The sequence below is a fragment of the Lynx canadensis genome, chromosome D2, assembly GCF_007474595.2.
Source record: "Lynx canadensis isolate LIC74 chromosome D2, mLynCan4.pri.v2, whole genome shotgun sequence".
NCBI lineage: Eukaryota > Metazoa > Chordata > Mammalia > Carnivora > Felidae > Lynx > Lynx canadensis.
The window spans coordinates 75,798,226-75,824,798 of NC_044313.2; the positions used below are offsets into that span (position 1 = coordinate 75,798,226).

A 26,573-nucleotide genomic window follows, 5' to 3' on the forward strand; every position below is an offset into this window, starting at 1 on the left:
ATTTCTTTGAGGGAAGGGACATGGAATTTTGTTTATTGCCACAAATAGCATTTATGGAGCAGAAAACAAGACCAGGCTCCCCCAAATCAACTCCATTCGTTAAACCTCTGTTGGGAGCTCCTGCTTCTAGAAAAATGGAGTACGTGTGCCTTTCCCTGTTCTTCTAAGTACAACTGTCACCCTGGAAATTACATAAAAGACAACATACAAAGACTCTGAAAGATAGAAAACAGGAGACTGACTATGGAACTTGGGACTTGAGAAACAACATGGTGGCGAGTCCCCTGGATTTTCTTTTCCCCTCATCTATGCCAGACTTGGAGCTAAAGAAGCTGGCAACCCAGAAATGCTGATGGGCACCGACAGGAAAAGCCCCGACAAAAGCCTTCTTTGTCCAGCCAGAAGACCAAGAAAACCATCTCTCTAGCAAAACTGAAAGCTTTTAGGCACTAACCGTACTACATCAGCCAAACACCAGTCCAGACTGCCCCACCCAGCGAAGACTGAGTGGGAGCCTAGCCTGCCACCCTCATCAGGCTGTAATGAGGTGCCCCGGCTGGAACTGTGAGGGGCTGAGACTTTTCCCAGCTGGATGGTAACGAGGCTTGCGTCTTCCAAAGTGTCAGGAGAGGCTAGGGAGGGAGAAGTACCAAGGCACTCTTGCCCTTTCCAGCCGGGGTTGTGTGGGTACAGGTCTAGGGGGAGCTGGTCTCCCAAACTGCCCAGTGGGAACAAGACCTTCTTTCCTCAAGTGCTCGTGGAGGCCGAGTGGGGAAATGGTCTTCCGCTCCCACCTGGAAGTAACAAGGAACAGGGCAGGTTAAACTCTTCTCCTGCTAGCTACTGTCAGAAGAAGCCGGAAATTTAAGATCGAGAAGTCTCATGGTACCAAAATGCCCAGGTTTCAGTTTAAAAAAAAAAAAAAAAAAATCACTCATCATATCAAGAACCAAGAAAACCTTGAATGAAAAAAGACAATCACTAGATACCAACTCGGGTGATCTCCAGCTCATGAAGATTTCAGTTTCTCTGACAAGGCTTTTAAAGCAGCCATCATAAAGCTTCCAAATGGAAAAAAAAAAAAAAAAAAAGTCTTCCCAAAGAAAGAAACACAGGAACAAGAACCAAATGGAAATTTTAGAAATGAAAAATAGCCAAAATAAAGAAACCTTTAATGGATACACTGAACAGCAGAAAGGAGACAGAGAAAAGAATCATTGAACTAAAGAGGGAATAATAAGAATCACCTACCCAGTCTGAAGAACAGAAAACAAACTGGAAAAGAAAATAAAGCTTTAAGAACCAGTGAAAATATAACAAAACATCAAACGTTCGTGACACTGGAGTCCTAGGAATAGGAGAAAGAGGGGGAACTGAAAAAAAAAAAACAAAAACCTTGGAAAAAATAAAAGTTGAAACTTTTCAAGTTTGGCAAAAGATACAAAGAAAAAGACTCAAGGGGCACCTGGGTGGCCCAGCTGGTTACGTGTCTGACTCTTGATTTCAGCTCAGGTTGTGATTTCAAGTTTGTGAGTTTGTGAGTTCAAGCCTTGAGTCGGGCTCTGTGCTGTCAGCGCGGGGCCTGCTTGGGATTCTCCCTCTCCATCTCTCTCTGCCCATCCCCCACTATTTGTCTTTCTCAAAAATAAATAAAGAAACTTATAAAAAGAGAGAAAGAGAGAGAGAGAGACTCAAGAAGCTGAATAAACCCTAAACAGAATACCCGAAGATATCTAAATCAAGATATACCATAGTCCAACTTCTGAAAATGAGAGACACAGAAAAAAATCTCACAAGCAGTGAGAAAGAAATGACACTTAGAGGGAAAAAACAATGTGAGTGACCAAGATTTCAGACCACAAATCATGTAGGCCAGATGGAGGCAGCACACTGGTTTTCAACTGAAAAAAAGACTGAAAGCCCCGAAACTCTATAGGCAATGAAAATATCCTTCAGGAATGCAGGGGAAATCAAGACATTCTCAAATGGAGGCAAAGAATGAGATTTGGACTACAGCAGGCCAACCCTGAAGGAACGCCTAAATGAAGTCCTTTAAATGGAGAGAAAATGACAATAGAAGAAAATTTGGAAAATCAGGAATGAAGAAAGAACAATGGAAGGTGTTAAAATAGGGATAAATACAATGTATCTTCCCTTTTCTTTTGGGTTCTCTGTTTTTAAAATTTTTTTTTAATGTTTATTTATTTATTTTTTTTTTGAGAGACAGACAGACATGAGCCGGGGAGGGGCAGAGAGAGAGGGAGACACAGAATCTGAAGCAGGTTCCAGGCTCCAAGCTGTCAGCCCAGAGCCCGACATGGGGCCCGAATCCAAGAACTGTGAGATTATGACCTGAGCTGAAGTTGGACGCTTAACCGACTGAGCCACCCAGGCCCCCCAAGTTTCTCTCTTTTTTTAAATGTTTATTTTTGAGAGAGAGAGAGAGAGAGAGGGAAACAGAGGATCTGAAGTAGGCCCTGCGCTGACAGTAGAGAGCCTGATGAGGGGCTCAGACTCGCAAACTATGAGATCATGACCTGAGCCAAAACCAAAAGTTGGACGCTTAACCAACTGAGCCACCCAGGCGCCCCTCCTTTTGAGTTTTCTAGATTATATTTGATGGATGAAGCAAAAATGATAAAGCTCTCTGCTGTGTTCTAGATGTATTTATAGATAATATTTAAGACATTTGTATTTTAATCTTTTTTTTTTTTTTTTTTAAATTTTTTCCACGTTTATTTATTTTTGGGACAGAGAGAGACAGAGCATGAACGGGGGAGGGGCAGAGAGAGAGGGAGACACAGAATCGGAAACAGGCTCCAGGCTCCGAGCCATCAGCCCAGAGCCCGACGCGGGGCTCGAACTCACGGACCGTGAGATCGTGACCTGGCTGAAGTCGGACGCTTAACCGACTGCGCCACCCAGGCGCCCCAAGACATTTGTATTTTAAATGAAGGAGGATAAGGGGTATAAAAGGGAGATGAGTTTTCTGTGCTTCAAACTGGTAAAATGTTGATGCCAGTAGGCTGTGATGAATTATGTACGTATATTGTTACAACCAGAGCAACCACTAAAAAAAAACTATGCATAGAGATATACTAAAAAAAATGCCAGGGATAATTCAAAACGAGATCCTAAAAATAGTTCAAGGAACCCACAGCAAGTTGGGAAAAATAAAGCAGAACAAACAAAAAACATGAAATTACAGACTTAAGTCATATCAATAAAGGCTTGAACATTACTCCAATTAAAAGAGATTGGCCGAGTGGATTATATAAAACTTGGCCTAACCATCTGCTGTTAGGTTACGTCTATGAGATGTTTCTCTGATGAGGTATTTCTAGGAGCAGTTTATATCACATAGAATGATGTAGATAGGTTGAAAGTGAAAGGTTGAAAAAAGATATATTATGAAACACTGAAAGAAAGTAAGAGCGACTCTATCAGAGTAAAGAAATTACCAGAGGCAAACAGGAACATTACACAATGCTGTAAGAACCTACCAAGAAGGCAAATGCACAGGTACTGCCTACAGCCGAAAAATATGTGAAGTCCACACAGAACCGAAAGAAGTAGATAAATACACAATGATAGTTGGAGACCTCAGCACTCCTCTTTCAGTAATCGTTAGAAAAGCTAGGCAAAAGTCAGCAAGAACATAGGAAAATGCGACTCTGTCATCACCAAACAGGCTCTTTGGATATTTGTATAACACTCCACCCAACAACATCATACATATTTTTTTTTCAAGTGTCCATGAAACATTCTCAAAGATGGACTGTATCCTGGGCCTTAAACAGCCTAAACAGATTTAAAAGCGTTTAAATTTTTTCATACAGAGTCTTTTTCCTGACCACGGTAGAGTCAACTTAGAAATCAATAAAAGACAGAAAACAGAAAAATCTCCAAATACTTGGAAACTAAACAACACAATTGTAAATAACTCATAGTGTAAGGAGGAAGTCTTAAGGAAAATTTAAAAATCATTCAACTGAGGGGCGCCTGGGTGGGTCCGTTGGTTAAGTGTCTGACTTCGGCTCAGGTCATGATCTCGCAGTTCATGAGTTGGGCTCTGTGCTGACAGCTCAGAGTCTGGAGCCTGCTTGGGATTCTGTGTATCCCCTCTTTCTCTGACCCTCCCCCTCTCGCTCTCTCTCTCTCTCTCTCTCTCTCAGATAAATAATAAAACATTAAAAAAATGTTTAAATCAATGAACTGAAAAAAATGAAAGTAATCACATATCAAAATTTGTGGGAACAGCTAACACAGTGCTGAGAGGATAATTTATGACATTAAATATTTACATTTAAAAAGAGAAAAACACTCAGTAATCTCAGTTGACATCACAAGCATTTGGGAAAAAAAAAAGAGTAGGGGTGCCTGTGTGGTTCAGTTGGTTGAGTGTCCGACTTTGGCTCAGGTCATGATCCTGTGGTTCGTGAGTTTGGGCCCCACGTCGGGCTGACTCCAGTTCAGAGCCTGGAGCCTGTTTCAGATTCTGGGTCTCCTTCTCTCTCTACCCTTCCCCCAACACCCTCTCAAAAATAAATAAACATTAAATTTTTTTTTTTTAAAAAAGAGTGAAATAAACCCAAAGCAAGCAGGAGGAAGGCAATAACATAAAGGCAGAAATCAATGAAAATGAAAACAGGACAACAATTGGAAAAAAATTAATGAATCCAAAAACTGGTTATTTAAAAATATCAACAAAATCTACAAAACACTGAAAAGACTGACAAAGGTAAAAGACACAAATTATCAGAAATGAAATGAGGGATCACTACAGACCCTGAGGACATCAGAAGGATCATATAGGAATATATGCATGCATTCTGTGTGATTCCATTTATGTAACGTTCTTGAAATGACAATAATACAGAAATGGATAACAGTCAATTAGTGATTGACAGGAATAAAGGATGAGGAGCAAATAGGAGGGAAGTGGATGTGGTTATAATGGTATAGCAGGAAGGATCCTTGAGGTGCTAGAATTGTTCTCTATCTTAACTATCAATGTCAGTCTCCTGGTTGTGATTCTGTACTACTGTTTTGTAAGATGTTACCTTTGCGGGGATTGAGTAAAGGGTATATGTTATCTCTTTGTGTTATTTCTTAAAATACATAGGAATCTACAGTTCTCTCAAAATAAAAGTTAAACAAAAAATTCATGTAAAAAAATTCCAAAAAGAAAACAGTTGTTTCTTCGGGGGAATTTGTGAAACAGCAACATTCCTTTCTTTTCTTCATTCAGAAGTGTAATAGTTCTATGTCTGAAGCTAAAACCAATTGAGGATTGTTTCTTGAATTTGGTTAATTGAACTATTAATGTTATTAAAAAGCAAGTTATCCATTATATTACTTTTCTATCGTATTTAGAATTTTTTTTGCCTTTGCTACTATATCCTTCTCAAAAAGAATTCTTTAAAATATTCAATGAAGTTTAGAAATTAGCTAGAAAAAAGGAAATCTAGGAGAAGCACAATAAAATATTTTTAAAAATAACATTTAGATTTTAGTTGATTTAAGAACCCTAAGTATACAAGGGTCTAACATATTGTGGATTTGAGAAGGAGGAAGCAAATTATATAACTATGTTGCAACAAGCGAGGCTTTGAATAGTTCTATTTATTTTGTGGTATTTGTTATACTGAGTGATAATGACTTTTCATCTTTTGGACTGCAGTTTATGAATATTCAAAGATTGAACATCTTTGGTTTTTATGATCTTTGCTGTGTCTTTCCTGATTTCACTTTTCTTTTACTCTTGTTCTTCCTCTTTCTTGTTTGTCCAAACTTTCAGATCAATATGCTTCTCAATTTTAAGGATGATAAAACTGAATGTCCATGTCCTGAAGAAATCCGAGACCAGCTCTTAGATTTTCATGAAGATTTGATGACACATTGTGGTAATGTCTTCTTGACTTACAACTCTTTTTAAATGTGTTATTGATTGATTAATTGATAATTGATAATTCACCACTATATAATTTTAGAATATACAGTGTGATGGTTTGATTTGCATATCTTATGAAATGATTGCCATAATAGGTTCTGCTAAGCATCCATCTTCTCATATAGATGCATTAAAATTTTACAAGGAAGAATAACGGGAAAACTTTTTTTCCTTGTGATGAAAACTCTTAGGATTTACCTTCTTAACAATTTTCCTGTATTTCATACAGCAGGGTTAGCTATAGTCATCGTGCTGTACATTGCATACCTAGTACTTATTTAAACTATAACTGGGAGTTTGTACCTTTTGACCAGTTTCCTTCAATTCCTCTCTCCCCACTCCCCACTTCTGGTAACAAGTCTGCTTTCTTTTTCTCTGAGTTTGTTGTTTGCTTATGTGTTTGTTTTGGTTTTTAGGTTTTATATATAAGTGAGATCACACAATATTTCTCTTTTTCTGTCTGGCTTATTTCTCTTAGCATAATGCCTTCGTGTTCTGTCTTTGTTATCACAGATGGCAGTATTTCCCAGTTTTCTGGCTAAATAATATTCCGTAGTATGTATATACCACAACTTCTTTATCCATTCATTTCCAGACGGACACTTACATTGTTTCCATGTCTTGGCTATCGTAACCAATGCTCCTATGAGCATGGAGGTGCAGATTCCTTTTCCAAATTAGTGTTTTTGTTTCATTTGGATATGTTTTAAGAAGTGGGTTACTGGATCATATGGTAGTTCTATTTTTAAAATTTTGTGAGGATCCTCTATACTGTTTTCCACAATAGCTGTACCAATTTACAATTCATCAGCAGTGTGCAAGGTGTTCTGTTCTCCACATGCTCACCAGCATTTTGTTAATCTTTTGCCTTTTCAGTGGTGGCCATTCTAATAGGTGTGAGGTGCTTTGCTACCTGATTATGGTTTTGATTTACTTCTCTCTAATGACCAGTGATGATGTTGAGCATCTTTTCATGTACCATTTGGGCCTTTCATATGTCTTTTTTGGAGCTGAAGAAACGTCTATTCAAGTCCTTTGCCCATTTTTTAATTGAGTTGGGTTTTTTTGTTTTGTTTTGTTCGCTATTGAGTTATAGAAGTTCTTTATATGTTTTGGGTATCAACTCCTTATCAGATTTATAGTTTGAAAACATTTTTCCCCATTCTGTAGGTTGTCTTTTCACTTGGTTAGTAGTTAATTTGATGTAGTCCCATGTGTTTATTTTTGATATTGTTGCTTGTGGTTTAGGTGTTATATCCATAAAATTATTACCAAGACCCATATCAAGGAGCTTTGTTGCTATGTTTTTTTTCTAGAAGTTTCATGATTGGGGTCAAACATTTAAGTCTTTAATCCATTTGTAGTTAATTTTCATGAGTGGTTAAGATATGGGTCCAGTTTCATTCTTTTAAATGTGAATATCTGATTTTCCCAGCACCATTTATTGAAGACTGTCTTTTTCTCCATTGGGTATTCTTGGCAACCTTGTCAACTAACAGTAAACCATGTACGCTTGGGTTTATTTCCAGGCTCTCAATTCTTTTCCATTTATCTATTTGTCCATTTTTATGCCAGTTCCATGCTGTTTTGATGACTCTAGTGAAATCAGGAAGTGTGATACTTCTTGATTTACCCTTCTTTCTCAGAATTTCTTTGGCTATTGGAGGATTTTGTGATTTCATATAAATTTTAGAAAGGTTTTTTCTACTTCTGTAAAAAATGCCTTTGAAATCTTGTGAGGGATTGCATTGAATCTAAGATAGCTTCTGATAATATTACCATTTCAACAATATTCTTCCAAATCCATTAACAGAAGATACCTTGCCAGTATTTGTGCCTTCTTCTTTTCACCAATGTATTGTAATTTTCAGCATAGAAATCTTTTGCCTCCTTAGTTAAACCTCTTCCTGAGTATTTTATTGTTCTTGATGCTATTGTAAATGGGAATGATTTTTTTTTTATTTCTTTTTCAAAAATTTCATTTTCGGTTTATAGGAACACTACATATTGTTGTCCTGCAACTTTAGTGAATTCATTGATTAGATCAAACAGGTTTTTAGGTTGAATCTTTAGGATTTTCTATATAAAAATCATGTTGTCTGCAAATAGAAACCATTTCATTTATTCCTTTCCAATTCATGTACCTTTTATTTCTTTTTATTCCCTAATTGTTCTAGCTAGGACTTTCAGTACTGTGTTGAATAGGAATGGTGAGAGTGGGTAACTTTGTTCTGTTCCTAATCTTAGAGGGAACATTTTTAATATTTCACCATTGAGAAATAAAAGCTATGGGTTTGTCATATTGGCCTTTGTTATGTTGAGATATATTTCTTCTGTGCCTAATTTGTTAAGAGTTTTTATCATGAATGCATGTTAAATTTGGTTGAGTGTTCTTTCCAACGTGCCTACAGAAATGATCATATGATTCTTTTCTTTCATTCTATTATTGTGGTGTATCACGTTGATTGTTTTGCATATGTTGAACTATCCTTGAATCCCAGGGATAAATCATGCTTGATCATGGAGAATGATCCTTTAAATATGCTGTTGAATTCAATTTCCTGGTATTGAGAAATTTTGCATCTCTATATGTCAGGGATGATGTCCTGTGGCTTTCTTTTCTGGTAGTGTTCTTTGCAGTTTTGGTGTCAGGATAATGCTGGCCTAGTAAAATGAGTTTGGGAGTGTTTCCTCCTTTTTGATTTCTTTGGAAGAGTTTAAGAATTGCTGTTAATTCTTCTTTAAATGTTTGGTAAAATTCACCAGTAAAGCCTTTCTTCATTGTGAGATATTTGAGTATGGATTCATTTTCCTTAAATTGCTCTATTCAGAGTTTCCATTTCTGTCTTGGTAAGGTGTATGTTTCTAAGAACTTTTCCATTTCTTCTAGGTTGTCCACTTTGTTTGCTTATAATCTTCATCGTAACCTTTTATAATCTTTAGAATTTCTGTGGTATCTTTTTCATTTTTTCATTTACAATGTCTCCTTTATCATTTATATTGTTGTTAACTTTAGTCCTGTTTCCTCCCCCCGGCCTTGGTTAGTCTACCTAAACGTTTGTCAATTTTGTTGGGTTTTTTTAAAGAAATAACTCTTATTTTGGTTAATCTTTTCTATTGTTTTTTGATCTATACGTCATTTATTTCTGCTCTAATCTTTAATATTTCCTTTCTTCTGCTAACTTTAGGCTCTGTTCATTCCTCTTTTTCTCGTTCCTTAAGATTACACTTTGGTTTATTTGGGATCTTTCTTGCTTCTTAATGTAAGCACTTATGTATTGCTATGAACTTCCCTCACAGAACTGCTTTAGTTGCCCCCATAAATTCTGGCATGTTGTGTTTCCAGTTTTATTTGTCTCATTAAATTTATTTCCCCTTTAACTTATTCTTGGATTCATTGGTTATTCAAGAGAATGCTGTTTAATTTCCCTGTGTTCATGAATTTTCCAGGTTTCCCCCTGTCATTGATTTCTGATTTCATGCCTTGTGGTCAGAGAAGATAACCAGTATAATCAGCCCTCTTGAATTTACTAAGACTTGTTTTATGGCCTAGCATGTATTCTATCCTAGAAAATGTTCCATGTGCACTTGAGAAGAATGTGTATTCTGCTGTTGTGTAATAGGATGTTTTCTATATGTCCTCTAGGTCATTTGATCTGTACTGTTGTTAAAATCCACGCTTTCCTTATTGATTCTGTCCTGGATGATCTATTCATTGTAGAGAGTGGGGTATTAAAGTCCCCACCTATTATTATATTACTCCTTATTTCCCCATTTAGTTTTGTTTTTGTTTTTGTTTTTGTTTTTTACCTTTTCCTTTATACATTTAAGTACTCCAGTGTTAGGTGCATAAATATTTATAGTTGTTATATCTTATTGATGTATTGACCTCTTTATCATTATATAATGACCCTCTTTGCCTCATTTTACCATTTTTAGTTTAAAGTCTCTTTTATCTGATGAATGTATAGCTTCCTGTGGTATTTTATTTTGGTTTGATTATGTTTTGGTGGGAGTTGTTGGTTTTTATTATTATTATTATTATTATTATTATTATTATTATTTTTAGTTATTTGCTTGAAATGCCATTTTTCATCCCTTCACTCTTGGTCTTTGTCTTTAAGGCTAAAGTGAATCTCTTATGGGCAGCATATGGTTGGATCTTATTTTTATTCAGCTATTCTGGGTCTTTTGGTTGGAGAATTTTATACATTTACATTTAAAGTAATTATGTTGCAAATAAGGACTTACTATTACTATTTCATTATTTTTTGGGTTGTTTTGTAAATCAACTTTTCCTTTTTATTTATCCTGCTGTATTTTGTGTTGATATCTTTTGTTACGAGTATGCTTGCCTTTTTTCTTGTGTTCTTTTGTATAATTATTATAAAATTTTCCCTTGTGGTTACCATGAGGTTTATGTAAAATACCGTAAGTTATAACAACATATTTTAATTCATTTAAAAAAGCTAATTTTAAAGAAGAATCGTGAGTTATGCACCACTATTACCTTACTGTAAAATCTAATTTTGATTATATGCTTACCATTACTGGTAATATTTATGCTACCTTTTTGTGTTTTTATGATCTTAATTAGAGTTTTTTGACTTCCATTCAAAGAACTTCCTCTGACATTCCCTATAAGGCAGATTTGGTGGTAATGAACTTCCTTAGCTTTTGTTTATTGGGGAAAGTATCTATCCCTCCTCTTTTTCTGAAGGACAGTGTTGCTGGGTATGGAATTCTTGGCTGATAGTTATTTTCTTTCAGTGTTTTGAATAAGTGGTCCCATTCTCTCCTGTCCTGACAAGTTTCTGATGAGAAATTTGCCAGTGTTCTTATGGGAGATCCCTTTTACATAACTTCTCTCTTTTGCTGCTTTTAAAATTCTTTTCTTGCCTTTGCTTTTTGACATTTTAATCATAATGTGTCTCAGTGTAGCCTTCTACAGGTTCAACACCTTTGGGGTCTTTTGGGCCACATGGATCTGCATGTCCATTTCTCTCCCCAGATTTGGGAAGTTTTCAGCCATTATTGAAATATACTTTCTGGCCCTTGTGCTTTCTCCTTTTGGAATTCCCACAATGTGAATATTGTTTCTTTCCATTTTGTCCCATAAATCTCATAGGTTTTCTTCAGACTGCATGATTTCAATTGACCTATTCTTCAGGTTTTTGATTCTTCTTCTGCATATTGAGTCTACTTTTGAAACTCTCAGTCAAATTCTTCAGTTACTGTATTTTTCAACTCTAGGATTTCTGTTTATTCGTTTTAATGATTACTGTTTCCTTGTCAAACTTCTTGTTTTGAACTGTTTTCGTAATTTTGTTAAGCCGTCAATGTGTATTTTTCATACACATGTACTGATACCAAAGTTAATATAAATGTAAATAGGCTCAGAAATATACATGATGCCTTTTAGGAGTCCATATAAGAATATTTACTATGCCAAAATGGTTAACTGACCCTGTGTGGGAAGTCATAAAAAGTAGAGAGATCACAAAGGCTTTAGTACTAAGCAGGAGATAACCAACATCTTATTTTTATTTTTTCTCTTTTCTTCAGTGGCAGGGAATGGGAAGGGGGGATTGGGACATGTAACCAGATGCTTCTGGCAAAGAGATGAGAGTTAGGTTGATTTAGTCTAAAGATATTTGATCACAAATAGTTGTATTTAAACCAGTTGTGGGGCACTTTTTAGGACTGGCCTAAGAAATGTGGCACATATCTTTTGAAATTAATTAATGCTTAAGGAAATCCTTTGTTAAGTTATATGTCAGTAGCCCAAATCTATTAAGGGAGCTTTCCCCACCTTTCATTCTAAGAACTTTTAAAATAGAATTGACTTGTTCTCAACATGTGGTGCTTTTTCACTTTAAGGAGTGATACGAACAAACTGTCCCAGTGAAAGAGAATTAATTAGTCATTTATTAGTCATTTGTTAAGTGATATATAGCACCAGTGGCATTATTTTTATTTTAGTTTAGTGAAGAGAATACAAGCATCACCTTGCATATTAATTTAACTTATGAATGAAGAAGACTAAATGAGTGCAAGAAAAGTTATACTATATATCTGTTATAAATAAAGGGATGCTCTAAAATGATAGGATTATTGCTTAAGACGTAAAGCATTTCGCTGGGTTAGGATAGCTAATTATGCCTACCATCTTTTCTCTCAATTTGTTAAAATACCACTGTGATTTTTAGAGGCAATTGAGGTGGCTGACAGTTCAGGAGATTTTTTTGGGAGGGCAAAGCTGTAAGTGTGTGCAGATAGCACCTGAAGTCAGACATGCCTGAGGGTCAGCCTAAGGGTCAGACTAAATAGCAGAATTGATCTGGACTCTTAAGAGTGTTTTTTTTTTTTTTGTTCTCTGTCTCATTTTATAATTTGTCTCAGCTGCTAATAGCCCTGGGCCCATTAGAACAGGAGAAAAAGAGAAAGGAGGACGTAGAGGCCAGTGTGTGGATTTTACCTGAGAGCTCGTGAAAGAGTGCTTAACTCTGTCTTTCAAATGTTCTTGACATGACAGCATTGCTTTAAGCTATGTGTGGATAAGTTGCAAAACCAGAGCATTTTTCTCCTAAATGTATTTCTTTCAAACACATTTTTCTTTTCTTCGTTTTCTTTGCTTTTCTCACACCAGGAATTGAGCTGGATGAAGATGGGTCTCTTGATGGAAACAGTGACTTAACAATTAGAGGACGCCTGCTGTCCTTGGTAGAAAAGGTGACATACCTGAAGAAGAAACAAGCCGAAAAACCAGTTGAGAGTGGCTCCAAGAAGTCCTGTAAGCAGTATGGAAGGAAACTGGCAAAGCAACCCAACTGCTGACATTTATTTCTCCTTTGAGCTAACATCATACTAGATGAGCCAGTGAGAAAATTGAGTTTGCAGCTTCTCAGAATCAGATTCTTTTTCTTAAAGTTTATTTACTAATTTTGAGAGGAAGAGAGAGACAGAGAGCAGGGGAGGGGCAGAGAGAAGGACAGAGGATCCGAAGCAGGCTCCAGGATAGCAGAGAACCCAATGCGGGGCTCGAACTCACGAACCGTGAGATCATGACCTGAGCTGACCTGAGCTGAAGTCGGGTGCTTAACCGACTGAGCCCCCCGGGCACTGCTAAGAATCACATTCTCAAGTAGATGTCTATGGCCGCCAGAAGTAGATAGGAGCATCCAACTGTATTTGTAGGAACAGATGGAGAGGTAGCAGTATTATAAGGATGGATGGGCTCCCTAGAGGACCAAAAATTTAGGTATTTGATCAGGGACTATCAAGAGAAGGTACAAAGTGGGTAATTTAGCTTTCATGTCTAAATATTATGCTACTGACTTTCAAATGTTCTTGCACCAAATTAAGTTTTTTTGTTAAAGTTTAGATAGTATCTGTAACTATATTTTGGTTCTGTGATATTTCCTGAACCGTTACGCATTTCTGATGTATTTTTATCCTAAATAGGATAAATATTCAGTTAAATAACTGAAGAGTAACAGCCGATACTCAGAAAATGAATAAGCACACTGGGGCTGTGAGTCTCAGGCATGGCACTCGCCCAGGAGGGGTTCAAGTAGTGGGTTGATGAGATCCTTCTTACTTGCTACCTCACATCGAAGTCTCTGTTCATTCTGTGAGGCAGCATTGGTTTATGAACAGTTTTTACTGAAGGAAGAGAAATAAACTCATGAAGATTTTAGTTGTTCTTCGTTTCCATTAACTTACAGTGAAAATCCTTCATCCATACAGCTACTTCTAAATGTACTGTTCAGAGTCACACGCACATCTGAATCATACCTTCTTCCAAATAAGAGTTCAAGATTTCCTATGAAACACTTTTTGTTATTATCTGGTTTATGGTTCTGACATACTAAAATTATCAGCCTGGGTTTGAGACATGTGGAAGTATACTGGCTAGTTATCTACATTTCCTGTTTGGTTAAAATTGGTAGGTTTTGTTTTTCCTTTACTTCCTGTGTAGATTAAAGCAGGTAAAACAGCTTCTTTTGAAAATCTGCCAGTGTGTTAATGATAGGAATTGAGTACCTCTTTGTGTCTAAGTTGGTCGCATCTTTCTACTTAGCTTTGATATTTTTATTATTTATTTTTAGGAGGTTTGGAAGTTCTATTGCTTTTGTCTGTATTACACTGTATGTTACATTGCAAATTTACATTAGAATAACTTTTCACTTGAATACAGCTTTACAATCAAATCCTTTGAAGACATTTTAACTGACAATTAGGGATCCAAATTATAGTAAAAATATAATTATATGAGGTCACTATTACAAATGGCTCAAATGAGGAGATAGAAAAATAGATAGTTCCTTGAGTGCACATGACTGACTTTATAAGGATGTATGGTGATGTCACATCTGGGAGGAAAATAATGCAACAAAGAAAATAAAAGTGGAAGTAATAGTTCATATTGATTACCCTATGGATTGCCAACAATAGTTTTGAAAAAGTGGCCATAGTTCTGAAACAGCTTAAATTCTTTAATTATAAGAATGAGTGTTAAGGAAAAGCTTGTGTGTTTTTGCCTTTTCATGTTCATAACTCATTTTTATTGACATGTATATATATACATATATGTACATATATACATATGACATATGTATATATGTACATATATGTATATATATATAGCATTTAAATGAAGTTTTTCTTCAAAGAATGTTCCTAGCCTTTTCATTTCTGGTATTAGGCTGGGGCTATGAGAGGTACAGCTGAAATGCCCAACTTATTTGTCTTCTCTCGTTTTTTTTTTTTTTTCCTTTTAAAAAATATCTGTAATGACTGTGCAGCCACTCTTCAGCAGTTGATTTCTGAGACCATGGTCCGATGGGCGCAAGAGTCTGTCATTGAAGACCCTGAACTGGTGAGGGCCATGTTTGTGTTGCTCCATCGACAGTACGATGGCATTGGGGGTCTGGTCCGGGCTCTGCCAAAGACCTACACTATAAATGGTGTCTCCGTGGAGGATACCATCAACCTGCTGGCATCTCTCGGTCAGATTCGTTCTCTGCTGAGTGTAAGAATGGGCAAAGAAGAAGAGAAGCTTATGATTCGTGGATTAGGGTAATTTATTTAACTACTACAACCTCTGTCTTATAAATGTCTTCCTTCTAATCGTTTATTCCAGTAGGTGCACTGTACGTTTATTAATATAGATACACTGCTTAGATTACAGGCACGCCACATCGTATTGTGCCTTGCTTTATTGCACTTCGCAGGTAGTGTGTTTTTCACAAATGGAAAGTTTATGACCACCTTGCATCGAGCAAGTCTATGGGCAACTTTTTTTTTTTTTTTTTAACATCATTTGCTCACTTTGTGTCTCTGTGTGTCACGTTTTGGCAATTCTCACAATATTTCAGGCTTTGTTATTATTATTATATTTGTTATGATGGCCTGTGATCAGTGCATACGACTCACCGAAAGCTCAGGAAATGTTAGTATTTTCAGCAATAAAGTATTTTTTAATTGAGGTACATATGCTGTTTTGTAAAACATAATTTCCCTATGCTTTTAATAGACTCTAGCATATTATAAACATAACTGTTGTATGCACTGGGAAACCAAAAAATTTATTCGATTTGCTTCATTGCAGTGATCTGGAACCAAGTCTGCAATATTTGTGAGATACACCTGTAATATGATTATTACATGAGATTGTTGCTTTTCTGGACATTATATTTTACAGCTCACTAGAAGAACGACTAATTTTACAACTAGATGCTAAGGTGGCAGTGATACAGCACATATCTTAGAGGGTTTTTTAAATTAATTTTTCAGTAATGTACAATCATATATAAAAATACAGGTTAATAAAAACACATTAAACTCTGTGGGGAGACAAACACTCACCACAGGAATAAGGAATTTTGTCTGTCTTTACTGGGCCTTGAAAAAAGAATGGGGAGAGAATTCAACATTATAGGTGCGCTTTGTGTGAATTTGGGGATTAACATTTATACCTCATGTGTAGCCTAAGGATCCCAAAACTGAGAACATAAAAATTGGCCTCAAATCACTGTGAAATTTTGAAGGAAAAACCTAAATACTCACAGTGGTTAACTTACAATCGAAAATTGCAAAGTACATAAGGAAACAGTCTGCCTTAAGCAGGGGTCTGCAGATACAATACTGGTGGAGTCAGAACACCTATTTCAAAACTTCAGATAATACAGTGCCAGAAAGAGAACATAAAGTTACTGTATTTAAAATGGTAAAAATACAAAGGATAAATCAATTCTCCAAAAATAAATCATGGAAAAATGTCCATGAAAATTTGAAAAGGATCCAAAGATCTCTCTCTGCCCTCCCCTGCTTGCACTCTTGTCTTTCTCCCTCTCTCTCTCTCAGAAATAAATAAACATTAAAAAAATAAAGAAAAATTATTTTAAAAAAGAGGGGGGGTGTGCCTGGATGGCTCAGTCAGGTTAGCTTCCAACTTCGGCTCAGATCTGATCTCACAGCTTATGAGTTCAAGTCCCGTATCAGTCTCTGTGCTGACGGCTAAGAACCTGGAGCCTGCTTCAGATTCTGTCTCCCTCTCTCTCTGCCCCCCCCCCTCAAAAATAAACAAAGAATAAAAGAAAATATAAAAAGGAAAAGATCAAAAGAGAACTTCTAGAAATGAAAATACATTAAATGACATTAAAAACAGTGAATTGGTTAAATTAGGAAAGATATAGCTGAAGAGAAAATTGGTAAGTGGGATCATAGATCTGAGGAAATTACTTAGTACTGTAGCACTGAGAGGTAAAGATAAGAAAATGCAAAAGAGCAGTTTTGAGACCTAGGGGATAGTATAAGAAGGTCTACAATATGGTAAACAGGATTTCTGGAAAAGACAGAATAGATGATCTAAAAAATGGGGACATTTGAAGAGCTAGCTGTTGGCTTGAGTTTTTCAGAATCAATGAAGAACACAAGTTCACAGATTATCCTGAAGTACAGGTAGTTCCATATACCCACCTGGATAGAATGTAGGGAAACTGCATAAAACCAGTGATAGACTATCTTAAAACAAAGTTGAAAGAAAAGCCAGAATACTTACCAAAAACAGAACAACAAAAAAAAAAAAAAAAACAACGACAACAACAACAGCAACAAAAAAACAGTATTTGGAATTCTCAATGGCAAAACTAAAGATCATTACTAAATGAGAAACCATATTCAAAATTCTGACAGAAAATAACCATCAATTTACAATGTGTTAGTTGAGAATTCTTCACAATGAACTTGTGCTTCAAGGAGATTTGGAGATGAGAGTTTACAGCCAATATTTAAGAGTGAGGGCAATACAAAGATATTTCAGAATATTTACTTACAGTTCCTCATCAAAAGACCTTCTAAAGGCTGTGCATTAGAGAAAAGGAAATGGAATTCAGAGAGAAAGAATGAGAAGCAGTAAGTTTTATTGAGTGTGTTACTGATGCATACATGCGTAAATATAGGAATCACTCACAAGATTGCATAATTCAGGAATATGAAAATACAAAAATAAAAGTTTAAGCTTTATCACGTCTGCAAGAATAATATCTAAACATTGGATGTAGAAATTGAATGTAAAATGTTGAAAAATGATAGAGAATACAAACATTCTGCCAAAACAGTTAACCTAGTTATATAAATATTAAAGAGGAGAATGAAAATAACTACTGACATGGATAAAATAGGGTATAAAGAAACAATAAAAGGGTTAAAGAAACCTAGAGTTCTTAAAACAAAGCAAAACACTAATGGAATAGAATAACTACTGTTTTCTTTGACCTAAAAAATAACATTGTGGGTAAAAAAAATTATAGAAAGACTCAGATTGTGTAGTATTATTTACGTGCATTCTAAGTTCAGAACATAATACTGTATATTGTTCTTGGAACTATCAAGTATTTGAAATCATTAAAATAACGCTGGAAGGTTCTATTCCAAAATCATTATCACTGCACACTAAAAATAAGTATACTAACAGGACAAAAGAAGGAGAACAGAAAAACCGAAACAACGAAAGCAAATTCGATGGTCTTTGTAATCATATGAACATGAATCTTATTTTTTGAACGTTTATTTATTTATTTTGAGAGCGAAAGAGAGAGACAACGTGTGAAAGGGAGGGGCTGAGAGGGGGAGACAGAATCCCAAGCAGGCTCCCAGCTCAGCACAGAGCCCAACATGGGGCTCAGTCTCACAACCGTGAGATCATGACCTGAGCTGAAATCAAGAGTTGGACGCTCAACTGACTGAGACACCCAGGTGCCCCTGAATCTTGTTTTGAATACTAATACTTATATCTAACCCAAAAGGGCCTTGCACATAAATGATCTTACTTAACCAAATGAGAAAGGAAGCCTTCTAGGAAATGAACTCTTTCTTGTCAAATGAACATATAGTGATAATATATGCTGTTAACACATAAATCAGTAGTGATAAAACAAAATATTTCTGAAACAAAAAGTTACGTCTTTGTGGTATGAGACATACTTCTCAAGGGACACGTTTAATGAGTGACAACCTGCCTACTGAGTGGTAGAATTATAAATCCACTCAATTTACTTGGAACTAAAGGCAAACAAGAGTTTTCAATTAAATATTTTCCAAAGTTCGGTCATGCAAAACGATCTCAATTAATGAAAGAACACATCCTGTGATTACAAGTGTGGTTTGAAAATGGAAGGTTCTCCTGCTACATGTGTTGCTGTCTTCCATGAAGGAAAAGGAGTCCTTTCTTTACCCCATTTGTTCTTGCACAGAATAGATCTGACCTTTAGTCTTTGGCCCCCACGTCATTTTTGTGAGTTGTGCTATCTAAAGACTCTTGTTATTGAAGATCAACTAAACCCAACTAAGAGTGAAAAACTAGGAGCACTTGAGTGGTTCAGTTGGTTAAGTGTCAAACTCCTGATTTTGGCTCAGGTTGCAATCTCACGGTTCGTGGGTTCAAGCCCCACATCAGGCTCTGTGCTGTCAGCACAGAGCCTGCTTGGGATTCTCTCCCTCTCTCTCTACCCCTGTCTCGCTTGCTCTCTATCTCTCTCAAAATAAACATTAAAAAACAAAAGTGAAAAACTAAAACTAAAAAAAAAAAAAAAAAAAGCAAAAGAAAATCATTATACAAGATTCATACTATTTCATTGTCTTGATATGCCTGGAGTACCTATAAGTTAGCATATGACTAAATCAAGAGGTGCGTGAGTCAAAGGAGATCAGATATGAAGGGAAAGTTTGTTTCCCTGCAGGCTGTGCAATATAATTTTCTTGTTACATCCATGACAGGAGTGTTTTGTAGAAAAAAATCATATTGATTTAATTTACGTTCAAATAAAAATCAAGAGTTCTTTATTTTCAATGACTACTAAACATTAATATCCTTAAGAATGCCTTTACATACATATTATAAAAATATGTAATGGAATAGTAATAATGGGAAACATTTTGGATATCATCTGCTGCTTTTTTTTTTTTTTTCAAATTGAATGTCCATTTTAATTTGCTGGATTTAGATTAGTTGAACCTGGCCTTGATGTGTATTCAGTTTCTCTTTGAGAATATGTTTCCTTTAAAAAAGCATTTCTCTGGAATGATAACACAAAATGTTATTAAACATACACATATTGAATATAGTGTGAAAAATAACCTACATGAAAAGCATAGATGTTTTTATATCAATAATTTATATGGGAATTTTCATAGAAACATGGTATAACAGTGACTCATATTTCTATACTAAAGAAGGTTGAACAGATGTTTGGATATATATAAAATTAGGAATAAGTGTCCAAAAGTATATTTCATATAGATGAATGTTTACATATTTAGTACCTTTCTTGTAATGGAAAAAAAAAATAGATAATTTGTATACTATTTTTGAGAGGCTATCATTATTTTTTGAGGAAAACTCAATTAATTATGCTTATTAGCTTTTGCTTTTATTAACTTTAATCATGATTGTGCTTACTTTTTTGTTATGCCAGGAATTATTTCCAAAAGATTTATCAGGACCTCAGATAAATTGTCATTTAAATTTTTCTCTGACCTTTGTGCTCCCCTCCCCCTACCTATATTGTCCTTTCTAGGGATATCATGAATAATAAAGTATTTTACCAGCACCCTAATCTCATGAGGGCACTTGGGATGCACGAGACGGTGATGGAGGTCATGGTGAATGTCCTTGGAGGTGGAGAGTCCAAGGTAAAGGAAAACCTTTGATTCTTAAGATGCGAAGAAATATGACTCCCGAGGGCATCCATTACATATTCTTAATGAGGATTTCTTAAATCTTCTTAGGAGGACTGTTTTTTAAAGAATAGCTTTCGAAAAAAAAAAAAAAAAACAACATAATAAAACCTTATAGATTGAGAATTGAATATGCTAGTTATTTTTTTCCTTTGATATTGGCAACAGTTTCTATCTTATACCGTGTAATTTTCTGTGTCCTAAACTATTCCCATGTAGTGGTTATTTAGAAACTTTAAACGTTGATACTATGCTAACTTTTCGAAATTCTGAATTATAAATTAATGTCCATTACATAAAAAGTCCAAAATACAAAACATGTTCTTCAGACCCAGACATTCCCCTTGATTTAGACAACAGTTCCACTAAATTCCTGATCCAGGCCAAGTTTTGAAGATGGTGCTCTGGAGTATTTGTTTTAAGACTATAAAGTTAATTTTTTAAGTGATTCAAAATTAAAATAAAGTTCTTTAAAACCAAATGAACAAGAGTAATAAAACAGGCAACTTCATGTGAATCAGTATAATTTTATGACCTATGATTTGCAAAATATATTTCAGTATTTTGGGAAATGTTAAGATATATTCTTCAAAATATGGAAAGGAGTCCATATTTCTCATGTTCAGTTAGACAGACTTACAAAGATATTTATGAAGTATTCTGTTAGGGAGGGACTCAAGGGATTCATCTGGGGTATATTAGAACAAGATTTGGCCCTCAGGGGAGATGTATTTGATGGGATCTAGCATGTAGACCTTCTGGTCAAGGGGCTCGTCACAGTGACAAGTCAGGCAAATCAGGGAAGGTGTGAATCCTGGAAACTTAAAAACAACAACAATAACACCTATGGTAAGAACGCCCTTCTGTGGTTCCAGGTAGTGGAACTTTTCACAAGTGGTCTCATTGAACTTTCCCTATCTTACCTCAAGTAAGTATTATCATTCATTTTAATCCAGTGTTACAGAACTGAATCATTGAGACGGAATATCATCCCGAGGAAGCACAGCTAACGGGTAGTCAGGATTCACAACTGAGTCTGCCTAAATGCTAACTAGGTTTGTGCTGCCTGTAGATTTAGGGCTGTAGATTAGTTCCAGATCAATTCATTGATGATAATGAGGGTTATAAATTAGTGCTGGGCTTGTTCTTCAATGGCTCAAAGACTAGGTGAGTTAAAGTCGAGACAAATGATGGTCTTCAGTCTCGAAGGCTTGGCACCCATGGGCACCCCTGGAATGACAGTGTGATTGGATCTCAGCTTCTGAACTCAGTTTTCTGAAGACCATTGGCTCTCACCGCTAACTAAATGCTCTTTATGTAGGAAATCACTTTTCCCAAGATGGTGGCCAACTGTTGCCGTTTTCTTTGTTACTTCTGTCGTATAAGTCGGCAGAATCAAAAAGCTATGTTTGACCATCTCAGCTATTTATTGGAGAACAGCAGTGTTGGTCTTGGTAAGTAAATTCGTGGCTTTTATATCATCTTTAAGATAAAACGAATATGTTACAGTTAAGTTAAACTTTAATGGAAATTAATTTTAGATTAGTGCAGTATGTGTTGTATTTAGAAATGAAATTTTGAGGGAAAGTATGTTTTTATATAGCCTTCACGGTTGCCGCACAATCTAGGTTTTGTCTCAATGTTGTTTGAATTAACAGCCTCACCAGCAATGAGAGGTTCAACACCACTGGACGTGGCAGCCGCATCAGTGATGGATAATAATGAACTGGCCTTAGCTCTGCGTGAGCCAGATTTGGAAAAGGTAAGCAACATCCACACCCCTGTGTGTGTGTGATGCTTGTTTGTAGTTTTTTCTCAAGTTTATTTAAATATAACTGTAATGGAGTAATAGTTACATTGATACAGTCACATCTATTGCGTGCTATAAACATGTTACATATATTACCTATAGCATATAATTGTAAATTACAAAGAACAAGAAACTTGAGATAAAGTGTTTCCTCTGATCACATGCATTTTTCTCTGGAAAGGGAATGAACAAAAAGTATCTGTTGTTACTTTTGTTTTAGTCATACAGTTTCAATTTCTTCCAAGGTTGTTTTAACATCCCAAAGTACATTTCGTATCCTATAGACCTATATTCCAGGGCAAGGCATCCATGACATATTAAGACCTTGCACTGTAACCAAGCACTTGAAACCCCATACACGTTTGCCAGAACATAGATAAGCCCCCCCCCCCCCAGTGTTGTTGTTGTGATTGCACTCTAAGTAGTCTCCCCGGTCCCTCCCTTGCTCCCCTGTTTAGCAGCCAGAGTGAGCCTCCTGAAAGGATCTTATTAATCCTGTCTACAATTCTTCCAGAGACTTCCTGCCTCGCTTCAAGTAAAGGCATTGTGATAGCTTCTGACCCATCTGATTTCACATATACGTCTTATCTCATTTCCTGCAATTCTCCTCATCTTTTCTGTTTGCTCCAGCCACGCCGATTGCGTCCCTGCCTCAGGGACCCTGTGCTCACTGCTCCCTCCATCTGCAGTATTCTTCTGCCTTATGTCTTCCTGGCTCTTTTCCTGACACCCTTCCACTCACTCCAAGTCACCTTTTAGTCTAGCCCTTCATGCTCATGCCATTTAAGATTGAAACCTCTTCTCTGTCTCCTTTCTTGTCTTTGCTGCTTTCTATTCAACAGTTGAAAAAAAACACATTTGTAGGGGCACCTGGGTGGCTCGGTCAGTTGAGCATCCAACTCTTGATTTCAGCTCAGGTCAGTGATCCCAGGGTCCTGGGATCGAGCCCCACGTCAGACTCCACACTGAGCGTGGAAACTGCTTAACATTCTCTCTCTCTCCCTCTGCCCTTCTCCCCTGCTCACTCTCTCTCTCCAAAGGAAAACAAAAACCACACAACAAAAACATATTTGTGGGGCGCCTGGGTGGCTCAGTCGGTTAAGCGTCCGACTTCAGCCAGGTCACGATCTCGCGGTCCGTGAGTTCGAGCCCCGCGTCAGGCTCTGGGCTGATGGCTCGGAGCCTGGAGCCTGTTTCTGATTCTGTGTCTCCCTCTCTCTCTGCCCCTCCCCTGTTTGTGCTCTGTCTCTCTCTGTCCCAAAAATAAATAAACGAAAAAAAAAAAAATTAAAAAAAAACATATTTGTATATTATAGAGATGAATACACATTTTCATATTATTTATATTTCTGTAAATACAGTTTAATATTTATAGTCTAAAATCATATTTTAAAGCAAATATATTTTACTAAAATCTGTATGTTTGCATATTTTTAGAAACCAACTCCTTACCATAGCAATAAGGTCAGTGAGTCGCGCACGCTCTCTCATTTTTTGTTTTCTTTTATTTTTAAAAAAATATTTTTTAATGTTATTTATTTTTGAGAGATAGAGGACAAGCGGGGGAGGGGCAGAGAGAGGGAGACACAGAATCGGAAGCAGGCTTCAGGCTCTAAGCTGTCAGCACAGAACCCGACATGGGGCTCGAACCCATGAACTGTGAGCTCATGACCTGAGCTGAAGTTGGATGCTTATTCGACTGAGCCACCCAGGCGTCCCTAAAATCTTTTTATCTACACACGAATTAAATTGGCTACTATTTAAAAAGTTGACCATACCAAATGTTGTGGAAGATACAGAGCACCTGGAACTCTTACCTGTTGCTGTTGAGATGAACAATGGTGGAGTCAGTTTGGAAAGCAGGTTGGCAGTTTCTTCACAAATTAAATGTATCCCTGTCCTAAACGCACACCTAGCCCTCTCACTCATAGGCACTTGCTCATTAGAAATAGGAATGTATGTCCACACAAAGGTGTGGACATTGCTGACAACATTGTTCATCTTAGCCAAAAACCAGAGACCATGTCCATCAGGTGATGAATGGATAAGGAAACACAGACTGTTTCCATATGCGGTGGAAGGCTGTTATGAAGCAAAGGGAAGGAATGAAGGCTTGACATGTGTTGCAATGTAAATGACTCTAAAAATCATTATTCTGAGTGAAATAAGCCAGGCACAGAACATACATAAAGACATACATATCTTTATATACATATATATACAATTATATACTTATATGCATTTATACATTTACATACTATATATACGTATATATATATATATATACACACATGCATGTACATTATATCTTTATACATGGGTTGCATGTTCTAGAATAGACCAGTTAATTTGTAGTGACACCAAGCAGATTGTCAAGGCATCCACATGCAGGGAGGGATGGATGGGTCCTGAAGAGTGATGGAAATGTTCTATTTTTTTCTTAAGTTTATTTATTTATTTTGAGAAAGAAAGCGGGAGAGGCAGAGGGAGGGAGAGACAGAATCCCAAGCGGGTTCCATGCTCTCAGCACAGAGCCCAACATAGGGCTCGAACTCACAAACTGCGAAATCATGAGCTGAGCTGAGATCAAGAGTTGGATGCTCAACCAACTGAGCCCCACAGGCTCCCTGTGATAGAAGTGTTCTGCATCTTGACTGTGCTGTGTTTTTACCGATGCATCGATCTCTCAAAGATCACTGAACTTATAAACAGATGAGTTCGTTGTACATAAATTATACTTAAATTTGGTACAAAATATTTTTAGCTAGATTGTTTATTTCTTTTTCAAGCCGATTTAACTTGATCTGGGCTAATTTGATAAGTTGCTTGACTGGCAGTCTACTGCCATTGATAATACCATAGGGATTTCTTTTAAAACTGGACCAGTTATGAAATTTGCCGAGGATCAACATTCACTTAAAACCGTAATTTAAAAGGCAACGATAAGCAGACAATTCAATGTGTTAAAATCAGTAATACTGAAAGGTAGGTAATACTTGCTCAGATTTTATAGAGAGTGAAACCATGGCTCAGAAGGATCCAGTAAATAATGCAGAAAAGATTTGAACCCAAGGTATTTGAATACAAACTTAAATTGATAATACCATGTTGAAAGTGAATTCACTTTTCTAAATATCACTGTATCTCAGATGGGTCTTTCAGTATCTCTGATGGATTCAGGTTTTATACTGGGTGAGGGGTCTTTAGACATTTTTAAAGTTTATCAAATATATCATAATATATATATATATGTATATATATGTGATTTATATATAATGTATAATACATATATGATATATACTGTAAATGTGTGTGTGTATATATATATATATATATATATACACACATATATATATGCACACAAAATTTTTTAAACATAAGTTCTACATCCAATGTGGGGCTTATCTCACAACTGCGAGATCAGGAGTTGCATGGTTTACCGACCGAGCCAGCCAGGTGGCACAAATATGTTTATAGATAAAAGTCTCAAATTAAATGATGTGAAACTTAGGAACATTTTCTTTCATAGAGTTGATTTATAAATATTTTTATGATGATAGCACTTTGTTATGATTTATAAGTATTTCTTAATTCTAAGGTTTTGCCAAAGAGAGTTCACGTGTTGTCATGAGGTTAAAAACAACTTGCAGGGACACCTGGGTGGTCACTCGGTTAAACTGCCTACTCTTGATTTCGGCTTAGGTCATTAGGTCACAGTTCATGAGATCAAACACCAAGTTGGGCTCTGCACTGGCCGCTCGGAGCCTTCTTGGGATTCTCTCTCCTCTCTCTGCCCCTCCTCCCCCAAAATAAATTAACATTTAAAAAAACAAAAACTTGCAAAACCACATTCTTTTTTTTTTTAACTGTTTTATTCTCTTTTGAGAGAGAGAGAGAGAAACAGAGCACCAGCAGGGGAGGCACAGAGAGAGGGAGACACAGAATCTGAAACAGGCTCCAGGCTCTGAGCTGTCAGCACAGAGCCCAATGCACAGCTGGAACCCATGAACCGTGAGATCATGACCTGAACTGAAGTCAGATGCTTAACCGACTGAGCCACCCAGGCACCCCAAAACCACATTTGTTTTAAACTGTCCTTTGAGGGGCGCCTGGGTGGCGCAGTCGGTTAAGCGTCCGACTTCAGCCAGGTCACGATCTCGCGGTCCGTGAGTTCGAGCCCCGTGTCGGGCTCTGGGCTGATGGCTCAGAGCCTGGAGCCTGCTTCCGATTCTGTGTCTCCCTCTCTCTCTGCGCCTCCCCCGTTCATGCTCTGTCTCTCTCTGTCCCAAAAATAAATAAACGTTGAAAAAAAAAAATTAAAAAAAAAAAACTGTCCTTTGAGAATATCATTTATTATGTATCGTATTAGCATCTAATGACTTCCGACCCACAGGATAACACATTTGCTTATCACTGTTTGTAGGTAGTTCGATATTTGGCTGGTTGTGGACTGCAGAGTTGCCCGATGCTGGTATCTAAGGGTTACCCAGATATTGGGTGGAATCCAGTTGAAGGAGAGAGATACCTTGACTTTCTCCGATTTGCTGTCTTCTGTAATGGTAAGACTAA

The 26,573-nt window shown here is 36.6% G+C and overlaps 1 protein-coding gene across 6 annotated transcripts in view; it reads left to right on the plus strand.

The window, feature by feature from the left end:
- The window catches only part of RYR2 (ryanodine receptor 2), a 767,906-nt gene that overhangs the window by 531,478 nt on the left and 209,855 nt on the right, over positions 1-26,573 (plus strand). For all 6 annotated transcript variants that reach the window (XM_030335594.1, XM_030335595.1, XM_030335590.1 and 3 more), the window contains exons 39-45: positions 5,801-5,906; positions 12,603-12,746; positions 14,761-15,034; positions 20,035-20,149; positions 21,516-21,648; positions 21,853-21,956; positions 26,428-26,563. In XM_030335594.1, the coding sequence (XP_030191454.1) occupies positions 5,801-5,906; positions 12,603-12,746; positions 14,761-15,034; positions 20,035-20,149; positions 21,516-21,648; positions 21,853-21,956; positions 26,428-26,563 (1,012 nt within the window). The remainder of the gene's footprint in view (positions 1-5,800; positions 5,907-12,602; positions 12,747-14,760; positions 15,035-20,034; positions 20,150-21,515; positions 21,649-21,852; positions 21,957-26,427; positions 26,564-26,573) is intronic.